Source organism: Numida meleagris, chromosome 4, assembly GCF_002078875.1.
Source record: "Numida meleagris isolate 19003 breed g44 Domestic line chromosome 4, NumMel1.0, whole genome shotgun sequence".
NCBI lineage: Eukaryota > Metazoa > Chordata > Aves > Galliformes > Numididae > Numida > Numida meleagris.
The window spans coordinates 44,439,520-44,451,169 of NC_034412.1; the positions used below are offsets into that span (position 1 = coordinate 44,439,520).

Below are 11,650 nucleotides of genomic sequence, written 5' to 3' on the forward strand. Positions count from 1 at the left end.
CGTCGGGAAAAGGCGGGCTCCGCGCGCGACTCCTCAGGTCCACCCCGCGCGCTGCATTGGTACGGCCCGCGGCAAGCAGCCGCTCTCCCCGCCCCCTTCCTTCGGGGCGGAGTGCGCCTGCGCAGGGACGATGCGGCCGGGCTCGGCCCCCGGCGCAGCGCTGACGGACGTGGTGAGCCCGCCTCCCCCAGGGGGTCCCCGCGGGTGGGCAACTGCCACAGCGCCACCTCACGGCCGGGGGGACGGAGGGCCGGGCTGGGGAGCTCCTTCTCGGTCCGGGTTAGCTGCAGGGCGGGAGTTGCCCGCCGGGCCCCCCTGCCGTCCTCCCCACACGCGCAGCCGGCGTGGCCTCGGGGAAGGGCCCATCACCCCGCGGCTCCTGTGGGCGGTTTGTAACAGCGCTCGTGCAATGGGGCATGGCTCTGGGAGGTACGTGTCAGTGTGCCTTTCAGCTCCCTGCTTATTCACTGGCCTTGTCTCCACACCGTGATATCGTAAGTCAAGTTTAACCTGAGAGAAAGCATGTTGAAATAACTTAATGACTTCTTTTCTCTCTCTAGGTAATTCTGGAAGCTATGGACATACTCTTTAGAATAAGAGGAGGCTTGGATTTGGCGTTTCAGCTAGCAACTACTGATGGTGTGTCTGTAAGGCTGTCATAGATTTAAAAAAAAAAATTGTTTAATTGCTACTGAACAAGCTACAATGTTTGTTTTCTTGGCATTTGACTAGATCATAGAGTCATTTGAGTTGGAAAGGACCTTAAAGGCCATGTGGTCCAAATCCCTGCAGTGAACAAAGACACCTACAGCTCCATCAGGTGCTCAGAGCCCCTCCAGCCTGACCTTGGCTGTCTCCAGGGACGGGTTTTGTTTGATTTCTTCCTAATAATGTAGCTTTGAAAGACTTTGAGGGCAGATGTTGACAGAGGCCAAATCTGACTTAATGAGTTGAAGAAATACAACTGAACACTGTAACAGCAGAAGCTTGGTGGGCCCACAACCCAGAGGTCAATGGATCAAAGGCCTCTTCTGCTAGGCTCTCATTTGATGGTTGGACTAGATGATCGTAGTGATCTTTTCGAGCCTTAATGATTCTTTGATTTTTTTTTTTTATACCTTACTACTTTCTAGGTACTGATTGTTGATCATATAAGTCAGGAAGACAATGCTGGTAATGTGCAGAAGTTGTTTGTCATATCCAGTATTGGCGTACATTGTAAGGAATGGGTGAAACTGTTAAAAAGTCAAGTTAAGCTCTAAAAGACAAAAGTCTGCACCAATAATTAAGATTTAGGCTTGCCAAAGTGTGGCTAATTTAGTTAGACGTGAATGTTTTCCAAAATTTGGTCTGCAGATGAACTGCACTCCCTCTTTTTCCAAAAACTCAGTATGTTTTAGGGAAGAGATTTTGGAAAAAAATCTGAAGTCAGTGGCATGCAGCTCAGATTTAATCTTTCCAGGGCTTACTGAAAAGGTCAGATATAAGCATATACAGCAGCTTTTCTATTCACAAAAGCTTGCAGCTGTAGGGTTGTTTAAGAATTACTGATGGGAGAATCAACAACAGCATAGGTTGTTATTTGGAAGCCGAGGGAAACAGTATGCTTTTATTGAGGCAGACCTGCGGAGTGAAATCTTATCTCAGTTTCTGTAAAAACGTAGTCATTTTTCTGATTATAATAGTACTTGCATTTATATTCACTGTCAAAACATCGTGTTTTTTTTTTTAAGAAATGTCTGTCCAGCAACCATCTCAGAAACTAGAGAGTTTTTAAAGTTAATTTTATATTTACTGTGTTTCAGAAGCATCAGCAAAAAGTGCATTAAAATACGTTTTCAGTGATCTTGCAAATAAGCTGTCCTCAGATGTTCTTGTATTAAGAATTTGCCACAGTTCTGTCTATGTGTGGCCCAACAATGGTATCAACACTGTTCCAGAGCTGACTGATGATTCTGCTTGTAAGGAGATAAAACGATTTATACAGTGAGTACATTTAAAAAATAATAAGAAAATGTTGTACTGGATTAATTGCATATTCTAGAAATTGTTCTTTCTGTTGATACTTCAGCTTTGATCAAGATGATGAGACCCGACGAAAGCTTGGCAAAAAAAAGGATAAAAAGCTTCAAGACACGGTACGTGTCTTACCTCACTAATCATTTCTGGCAACCTATCACTTAAAAGTTGTTAATCTGCCCTCCCTCACCTTATCTATGCAAAAGGACATTTAAATGACTTAGAAAAACCCCTTTAAAGTCATTGGGACTTTGCATGAATGCAGATCAATACATAGAAGTTTTAGTCTTTAACCCAGTTATTTTGTTACTGGACTTTATATCAAACTCAGTACAATTTTCCTTTTGCCCTCTTGGAGCATGGATTGCTGGAGATACACTGTTGGTGTCTTTATTCTGTGCAGCAGCAGGTAATCAATATTGACCTCATGTTAGAGATGACGTCTTCATTAGATGCTTTGGCTCCAGTCATCGAAAGAGAAAATAAGGAACACCACTACATTAATATGACATTGCCAGTTGATGTTGTTGTATCTGTTTCTCCAGAAGAAACGTGGGGAAAGTAAGTGTTATCCTGAACTTGTAATTTTTTTTTCAGTTTATTTTCTGGTTGGTTTTTCTTACAAGTAATAAAGGAAAGCTATCATTATCACATATCAATTTAATAAAATAGCATATAGTATTCTTGTGCTGAAATTGACTGTGTAAGTAACAGTAGCTCCTGTAGACACTTGTTAGTCTTAGTGATCTTGAGACACAATCTTTTCGCTGTCTACAAAAAATTCAGTTCATTGTTGTCTGATAGATTTGATAGCTCAAAGCCTCTGCTGAGCAAGGAACTGAGAAAGGAAAATGGTGTAATAGTTCTTGTCATTCTTGTAAGTCAGCAAGTCAATCTTCAAAGTCAGTAAGTCAATAAAAGAGAGTTGGAGTCCATCTGATGACTGTGATCTCAGTACCATGCTAAGAGACAGGTGAAGGTGGGAAACAGCAAAGTCTTTGTATTCTTTCTTTTCATTTTTCCATAGGATTTGATAGTTTGATGGGTGAAATGCAAATATACATATATATATATATGAGAGTCATATATGTAATTTGCACTTCAGCAAACACTGAAATGGTTGTTTCTGGTAGGAGGCTAGGGTACATACACTTCAGAGGTCTGAATCACTAGGGAGTAGTTTCTGATGCAGTTTCTTAGAGCAGTTTTGTGCTTTGAGCAAAGCACACTGAGGTTCCATCCTTCTCTGTGGGAGTGGATTGAAGGAGAGAGTTCATCAGAGCAGGTGCAAGTGTGCATATGAGTATTGTTTAACCAAACTATGAAAGTGATCCACCATCACTGTTCTATTAGTTAAGTACTGTCCCTTATAACTCACAGGGTACAAAATCTCCTGGTGAAAGCCATTCACAAGCAATTAAGTGATATGGAAAGATGCATCATGAAGTACATGAAGGGAACATCAATTGTGGTACCAGAACAATTTCATTTCATGCTACCAGGAAAAAATCACCTTGTAACAATTTCGTATCCTACAGGTATTTCAGATGATCAACTGGAAAGTTACAGAAAGGTAAAGTGCTTTCATTTAGCCAGTGTACAACAAATACTAAGATAACTTGACTTTTATTTTTACTATTACTGTCGCTGAAGCAAGGATAAAGCTTCTCATTTAGCCAATGTAGAAATAATACTAACAGATTCTGATTTTTTTTTTAATTATAGATGCAGCATACCACATGTAAAATTGATTTATTATAAATTATTTTATACAGTATCAAATCCCATTTTCGTAAGGAAACAACTTTAAAACTACATAGGATGTATTTTAGATTAAACCAATCTTTGTCATATTTCTGATCCTGGATTCCATGAGTTTCCTACTTCCATGTTACTTTGATCATATTACTTCCTAGGTTTAGCAAGTTGCTTGAAAGGATTTGGGGTGGGCTGGGATTTTTTTGTTTGGTTGGTTTTGTGTTTTGGGGATCAATAAAGGGCATTGTTGCTTACAGCTGAGCAACTCTAGCTCGATTTTGCTGGTTTTGTTTTTGCCTTCTGGGTTGGCACATCTAGAAAAAACATTGTGGATGAGGTGTAATAGTGTTCTGATACAGCAATCCTTTCAGACTGAGAGCTCTCAAAACCGATCAGGTCATGCACTTACACATACCGAGAGTGGAGAAATTGTCTTCTCCCTATTTGCATATGTAGAAGCTGTGGCGATCTTTCATTCTGTCCTGGATGAAGCATTATTGAACCTAATACATTACTTGCATTTGGAGGGGCCTCAGACAGGGGTGATACAGAAGTCTTTCCTGCTCTCTCTCTCTCTCTTCTGTTCACTTTCACCCACTGATTGCAGAATGTTACTCTAAGTAGTGTAGTTGGGCTCAGTGTTTGGTCATCTGCATAAAATCTATTACAGGTAATAGAGACAGCCTAGATGATTCTATGATTCCTTTCACTCTCAACTCCTACGAAAAAAAGACAATATATCTATATTTGTTATGTTGCAAATAGAGCTTAAGATTTAAAAATAGATTTAAAAATCTGTTTAAACCGTAAGCTGTGTATCTTCATTTTGTCATAGTATGTAGTATTTGTCTTCAATATTAGTTAAGACTATAATTCATCAGTGTGTCTATCTATACTACTACAGAGAAAAATATGTAATTTGTTCGTGTTACAGTGTGTTTTATCACACTTTGATAAGACATTTGTCACTTTTGGTATCTTGAATAGGTCTCTAGAGTCAGGCATTGTGTAGCAAGACCACGTAAAATAACAGGCCCTTCACATAGGAGGTGAGCCTCCATCGGCTTCCTTAGAGTCACAGTCTAGCACCAAACATACGTGCTGAATATTAACATAATAAAATCAGCCTAATTACATTCACTATTTTGTTAATCTTATGATTAATAGTAGAGGCAAAACCAACGTAATGTTTCTTTTAATCCCAAATTTGAGTTGTGCTCTTTATTCTAACTTGCATGTAGGAATTGCATGGGTTGTTCAACCTGCCATGTGACAGACCATATTTCAAGAGAGCAAATGCTTACCATTTTCCAGATGAACCATATAAAGATGGCTATCTCAGAAATCCACATTTACATCTTAATTCACCCGGTAGCGAGTCTGGTGCGGTAAGTTTAAATCAAAACATTTTTAAGAAGTTACTTTTTATTTTATTAAAGATTTGTCATTAAAAGAAGTGACTTAGTTTCTGTACCTTTTCTTTCTTATCTATATGATATTATCTAACCAGATCTCCTAAGTGAAATAGTTTCTCCATACGAAATAGCATTGTTTTAGCGCATCACATTCCTCTATTCCCCCTCCTGCCCAAACTGCATTCTCTTATAAGATAACGTACACCGTTTCAGAGGGTACCTCACATTTTTAGTATGTATTTTAAAATACATACTGAACCAACACAAGAAAATAGAACCATAGAGATGTTTAATAGGCAGAAGAGGAATGATCATGTGTGATTAAGAAATCTTCATTTCTTCCAAGATTTGTAACTCCCTAACTAGAAGAAGTAGCAAGGCAAGTAACAGAAGGATACGCTTTCTCTGAAAATTGATCCTAGTGTGATCAGATTCATTCATATTATCTCTCTCTCTGTGCAGGTTTATTTAGTACATGGCATATACAGTTATCACCACTATATGCAAGATCGGATTGATGACAGTGGCTGGGGCTGCGCTTACCGATCTCTGCAGACTATCTGTTCTTGGTTCAAGCAGCAAGGTTACACTGATGCACCTATACCAACACACAAGGAAATCCAACAGGTACAGAACGCTTATGCAGATTTAATTCTTTTATACCTCTTTATTTGTCTAGAAAAGTTCATAAGATTATTTTTAAATGACAAATTGTGCGCCAATGGAAGGTGCAGTAGTGCCTTTTAACAGGATTGGAGCACACTTATAAAGGCATTAGTCAGGATTTTGTTTAGAAAGCAACAGAGGTAAAAGCAGCTTACCTCCTTCCAAAGGCCAGCAGAATCTCAAGAAGAGCACCATCACCAAGCAGAGATGCTGCTCCCTCAGCTGCTAACCCTTAAGCAAGGGTGAGGAGGGATGGACCCAGGGGCCACCTTGGTCTCTCAGATGCTCCCTGGGTTAGCCACGCCTCCTCACCTGGTGCTCAATCGCTGGTTCAGGCCGGGACCTAGCAATTCCCTTACACAGATTAATACATTTGTGACTTCCAATTTGTTTGATATTTTAAATTAATCTCTTAAATTGAACTATAGTACTCCATTACTTTTAACAAGATTTACAGTAAAAGAGCTGTCTCCAAATGTCTGTGTACAAATAAGGTTCATTAAAATAGTTTTCTAAGTATTTCCTTGGATTAATGCTCTGCTAGAAGCTCTGTTTATAATGTTTTCACTATTTTTGCCAAATGAAAGAGAACAAAGGATGCAATCTATCACATGAAAATCAGTTTTAAAACAGAATTCTGTCTGCAGTGACAGCTGATTTTGTTCCCAGATGTTATGCATTGATACTTTCTTTTGCAATTTCACCTTTGAGAGTAGCAGGCTTTTTCTATTTCTCGAATCTTCCTTTGCTTGAAGTCTGCCTATCGGCACAGCTTCCTGTTCTCTTCTTACTGGCACTGTTCTGTATTGTCATCCAAGTGACATTTCCAAAACAAAACTACAACGAATGAATTCAATAACCATCTGTTTGCTTTTGACTGGCAAGGTACATAACATCTGTATTTGTATACCAACTTCTTTCACGAAAAAAAATGGTGGGATAGTCTACTGTATGTTGTTGAGTTTAGCTTTACTTATTTGTGTTAATGTTGCAAAGGCCCTGGTTGATGCCGGAGACAAACCTGCAGCATTTGTTGGGTCACGGCAATGGATTGGTTCAATTGAAGTGCAGCTTGTTTTGAATCAACTTTTTGGAATAACGTCAAAAATACTATTTGTCAGGTAAGAACCGATATCTTTTCAATAGTTCAGTAACTATTAAAGACATTTTCCTTAAATTGCTTAACTGCAAAATGATTTGGAAAAATTCAGCCTATTTCCCTTCCATTTGCAAACACAATTTTTGGAACAGGAACACAGTCTGTCAATCATAATGCACACACTGACAGTAAATTATTACCCCATCTAGCGCAGGATTGAGGCAAATTGCTGAGCAGCCTGGAAATAGTGCCCTCTGCCCTAGATTTGTGTGACATTAAAACAAAGGATTTATTTCCCTTCTGACAATCTGACACTTTTATGTGCAATAAAGAACCCTATGAATACATTTAGGAGAAAAAGAATAATATTCAGTATTTATCGGAAATAGAATTACTGGATTTCTACCACTTGGACAGCAGTAAGCAGAATAACAAATCTCTGAGCACTCTGTGATAGATAAAATAATGAAATAGAGAATGTATGCTAACCTAGCCTGTATGAAAATTCTATTCAAAATATTAGTCATTAGTTATATTTATTTAGACTAAGTTCCACCGTGGATATTCTAAAAGAGCATGTAACCATGGTGACATATATTTTTAATGGTAGGAAAATAGTTTGTTTCTTCAGTATTTCCTGAAGCTTTATACAGCCAATTTCAATCTTTTTGTTCCTTAACTTGTATTTGCAGATAGACGATCCACCTATTATTTATAGCAGCTGTGCTAGTGTGAAGCTTTTTATTCCTGTGCATAAGAGTACAGAATACGTGCCTTTGTGAACCGCTTAGAATTGCTCACATTTCTGCTGCAAGGGAGCAACAATGTTTTTCAGGATTATGAAATGCCAGCCTTGCTAGCATGCTGAGAAGAGATGTCATACTATCCACTGCCAATAACCAGCTCAAAAAGGCTGCATTTTTCTCTCCGACTTTCAGCTAGCACCTGTAACTCTTTCTTTATGCAGATAGGGTTTCACAGCTGCACCAGCAGCAGCAGTACTGAAAATGAATCACGATTCTGTGATTCTGTGATTCTATTATAAATTCACCGTCCCATTTCCCACAATTCCAGCTTTACACTCTGTATTTAGTCCGTCTCTCCAGAAACTGGTGAAGCAGACACCCAGCTTGTGTTTCAAAAACATTAACCACAACATGAAGAAATATAAAGACAAGATATTAATATCTGTATGTATTTCCTTGCCTAGCTTCTATCATCACTTTTGGAAGTACGGTCAGTCTTCTGAGGGCAATATGAGTCTCCTTCAGAAGTGTGTGAGCTCCGAATCATGGAGTGTGTGTATATGATGTATGTGTACACCTTACTCTTCTATGTAGACTTATTCTTTGTGGCAGAGTTGAACAGGAAAGCAGGGAAATTAAAGCAGGCTAAGTTCAGTGTTGCTTTGATTGGATTACTAATGATATTTCAGCTTTGATTTGTGAAGGCGGCTTGGATATGAGTATGGCAATTGCTTGTGCAATTAAAGTGGAAACCTATCTTAAGACACGTCATTATAAACACCTTTGTCAGCACCTTATTTTTATTGCGTCCTGATGAAGTTGTGTTACTTCCCCTTGCTGACCCTTGTAGCTAGTCTGCTGGGTTTTTTTAATCTATTGAAGGGAGCCATTGGCGTTTACTAGCTGTCCCCACTGTGGGAGACAAACAGCAGAAACATGATAGAACCTGGGCAACTCCAGGTGCTTCAGTGGCAGCAAGGCTTACAGCAAATTCAGTAGCCCAGCCAGAATCTCTTAAGTTGCATAAAGAATATTTTTTTTCAGGTTGTCCCAAGAGATTTACACTGAAAAATTCTAAACCACAGCAGTCACTTTCAAATGAGTTACCTGTACAGCTAATGAATGTGATGGATAATTTCAAATACTGAGCCTTGTGAGGATGACAAATCTAACATTCTATTTCCTACCTAGTCAGGGCTCTGAACTCGCTTTGCAGGGAAGAGAACTTGCTAATCATTTCAAGACTGAAGGAACTCCAGTTATGATCGGTGAGTACTTGAGTATCGAAGAATACCAGTCAATGTTCATGGCCTTCCTCTGCTAAACTTCAGTTAGTACTGATTCAGTTTACAAGAGCTAGTCAAAACCCTAAATGAATTAAAATTACGTTCTTCTCAAGGGAGCCTAGAACACCATGCAATTTAGTCTGCCTGCTATCTTTTTCACTCAGTATTTCCCTCAAGCTCAGGATTAAAGCTAGTAACAAAAGTCAATCTGAATGGTGTTCTCAAAGGCTGCTTTTAAAGTCAGAACTTGAGAGAAGCTGACTTCTCCAGAAGTTTCATCTCTCTAGATGGGCAAAGGTTCATACAGTTCCCCAAAGCTTCCTACCTCAGAAGAGTAGTGCTTATCTGGCTTTGAGGAGGGAGGTATCATTCCTTATCCAAATTCATCATAGAAGCAGTGTACTTATTTAAATAATCTAAAATGTTGGTATCATTGCAAATGTCATTCATAAGAACTTAATTTTAATGAAAGTATTTCCAAGAAACCAGTAGCTGAAAAAATGAAAAATAATTTTATATATTTATTATTATTACTTTTATTTCGGATCTGTGTATTTAGACAATCTCAGTGAAAAAAATTAACAGCTTTTTTTCCTCATGTTTTAGGTGGAGGTGTTTTGGCTCACACAATACTAGGAGTGGCGTGGAATGAAGTTACAGGGCACATAAAATATTTGATTCTAGACCCACACTACACTGGAGGAGAAGACCTGCATGTTATTTTGGAAAAGGTGAGACTTCTTGTGCATGTGTACACTCACACATCTATGTATGCATGTAGGTTATTAAACAAATAATGTATAGTCAAGTAGAAATTGGCCATTCTGAGAGTTCTCCATAGAGAAGTGGGCTCTCCATGGGAAGTGCTAATCCCAGTTAACTTGCATACATGTTGTTTTGGAGAAGACGTATTGGCTCAGCAACCATGTAAAATTATTACAATACAAACGTTTGCTCAGAGTAAGTTTGTCACTCCTTTGCATTGGAAACACCTCATTTAAGTACCTTTTAGTCTGTAAACTTAAAAGCTTAGCTAGACTGATTTAGTAAATCATGGTCAACGGCATACCTTACATTAAGAGCTCAGTTTGGCTCTGATCTATTTCTAAGGAAGGCAAAGGTTCTTCAAGAGAAGAGAAATTACAACTGTGAGAATGACAGTGTTTCAGAACAGCATTAGTCTCTGTACAGCAGCAGAAGGCAGAGGGATATACAAAAAAGAGATACTGCTTTTTAGAAACAGAGCTGGAAGGCTGCGAGAGCAGGGAGAAAAGCTCTGTAAAGTCTGTTACTGCGTTTTCTAGGCATGTACAGAGCTTTCTGAAAATTGTCACTGCATTCTATAGATACTTAAAAATAGTTCATACAGTTTAGAATTAGTAAGATAGATCTTAATTTAGCAATGGATGTGAAAAACATAACTCATAGCAGATTTAAATTGTGTCTTTTTTTTTTTCTTGACCAGGGCTGGTGTGGTTGGAAGGGCCCGGACTTCTGGAACAAGGATGCCTATTATAACCTGTGCCTACCTCAGCGACCAAAAACTATTTAAATCCCAATCTTATCCAAGAACACGCTTAGCCAGAATACTAGCAGACCCAGAAGTAACTGTCTTGTTAGTTACCAGACTAATACTTTTAATTGATCAAAACCCAGTTGAAATAGAAATGTTACATACATAATTTAAGTCAAGTTTTGTTGTGTTCTTTTTTAATGAAACCTCTAAGAAGAAGAGTTATCTGCTGTGAACTGCATTTTTTTACATATATTAAGTAACTAATATTCTTTCCTTCCTTTTGGCTAAGATAACTTTGTTTATATAGCAATATTATTATCCTTAAAAGCTTTAGAAATTAAATGTCTGATCCTTCTATTTTATGAAATTCTTTCTTGCCAAAAAGAACTGTACTCTTACCTTTTAGGTTCTGTAGAGCAAGGTGGATTTCACAGCGTGAGTCTATTCAAAGCCATCGTTCACTGCTTGCACTGTTGATAATGGTATTTTAGATGAGGGTTAAAGAAAAAAAGTTCTGTATGTACTGAATTTTATGAACTTCTATTCTCATTCACACAGAAAAAGTGTGAGAGACTAAATTACTATATGTTTATTTATTTATAGCTGTATGAATACAAATATTCTAGAGGAAAAAAAAAAGAAAAACAGCAGTCTTCTGTAAGAAGTAAAAATAAACTAGCTTTCCTCCTTCTCAGAAGGAGACAATGTGACAGCGTACGTCAAGCCACTCCATTCATTGTCCAGTCAAGTACCATCAGCCTTTGGATTCCCATTAATTTGACTTTGGAATTACAAGGCATTTATTTTGTCAGCTAGGAGACCAGACCTGTCATATGAACAAAGAAATGTTCTCGATCTACTGTCATCAAAGCATTAGGCTACACTTGTGGTACAAGTAAAACTGCCATCTTTGTCAGTTACTCCATCTGTACGTCACTGAGAATACTTCAACATGGAAAAAAAAACAGTGGGAAGGCTTCTGAGTGCCATTCAACACGATATTCATTTTTGACAACACCATGACCTTAAATATATACATATCTGCATCCAACTTACGCAACAACAAAATTATTTATGTAACTGCTGAAAGGATGTGGATTTTTTTGTTGTTGTTTTTAAGTTACTACAGAGGACTTGAAGAGAGA

General features: G+C 38.4%; 1 protein-coding gene across 5 annotated transcripts; it reads left to right on the top strand.

The window, feature by feature from the left end:
• Positions 67 to 11,215, top strand: UFSP2 (UFM1 specific peptidase 2). 5 transcript variants are annotated; one of them, XM_021397045.1, is made up of 12 exons: positions 67 to 172; positions 561 to 639; positions 1,806 to 1,986; positions 2,072 to 2,138; positions 2,423 to 2,580; positions 3,400 to 3,592; positions 5,019 to 5,165; positions 5,655 to 5,819; positions 6,855 to 6,979; positions 8,895 to 8,971; positions 9,596 to 9,720; positions 10,455 to 11,215. In XM_021397045.1, the coding sequence occupies exons 1-12, from the start codon at positions 131 to 133 to the stop codon at positions 10,539 to 10,541; spliced, it is 1,446 nt and encodes a 481-aa protein (XP_021252720.1). In that variant the 5' UTR covers positions 67 to 130; the 3' UTR covers positions 10,542 to 11,215. The 5 variants fall into 5 exon arrangements, with proteins under 5 accessions (XP_021252720.1, XP_021252721.1, XP_021252722.1 ...); XM_021397046.1 differs by having other exon boundaries at positions 2,426 to 2,580; XM_021397047.1 differs by having other exon boundaries at positions 1,809 to 1,986.

Bases quoted from the DNA above. Each gene is read 5' to 3' on its own strand.
- UFSP2 (XM_021397045.1), top strand. From the start codon at position 131: ATGCGGCCGGGCTCGGCCCCCGGCGCAGCGCTGACGGACGTG. The intron at 173-560 runs GTGAGCCCGCCT...TTCTCTCTCTAG, and splicing joins GCGCAGCGCTGACGGACGTG to GTAATTCTGGAAGCTATGGA. The intron at 8,972-9,595 runs GTGAGTACTTGA...CTCATGTTTTAG, and splicing joins AGGAACTCCAGTTATGATCG to GTGGAGGTGTTTTGGCTCAC.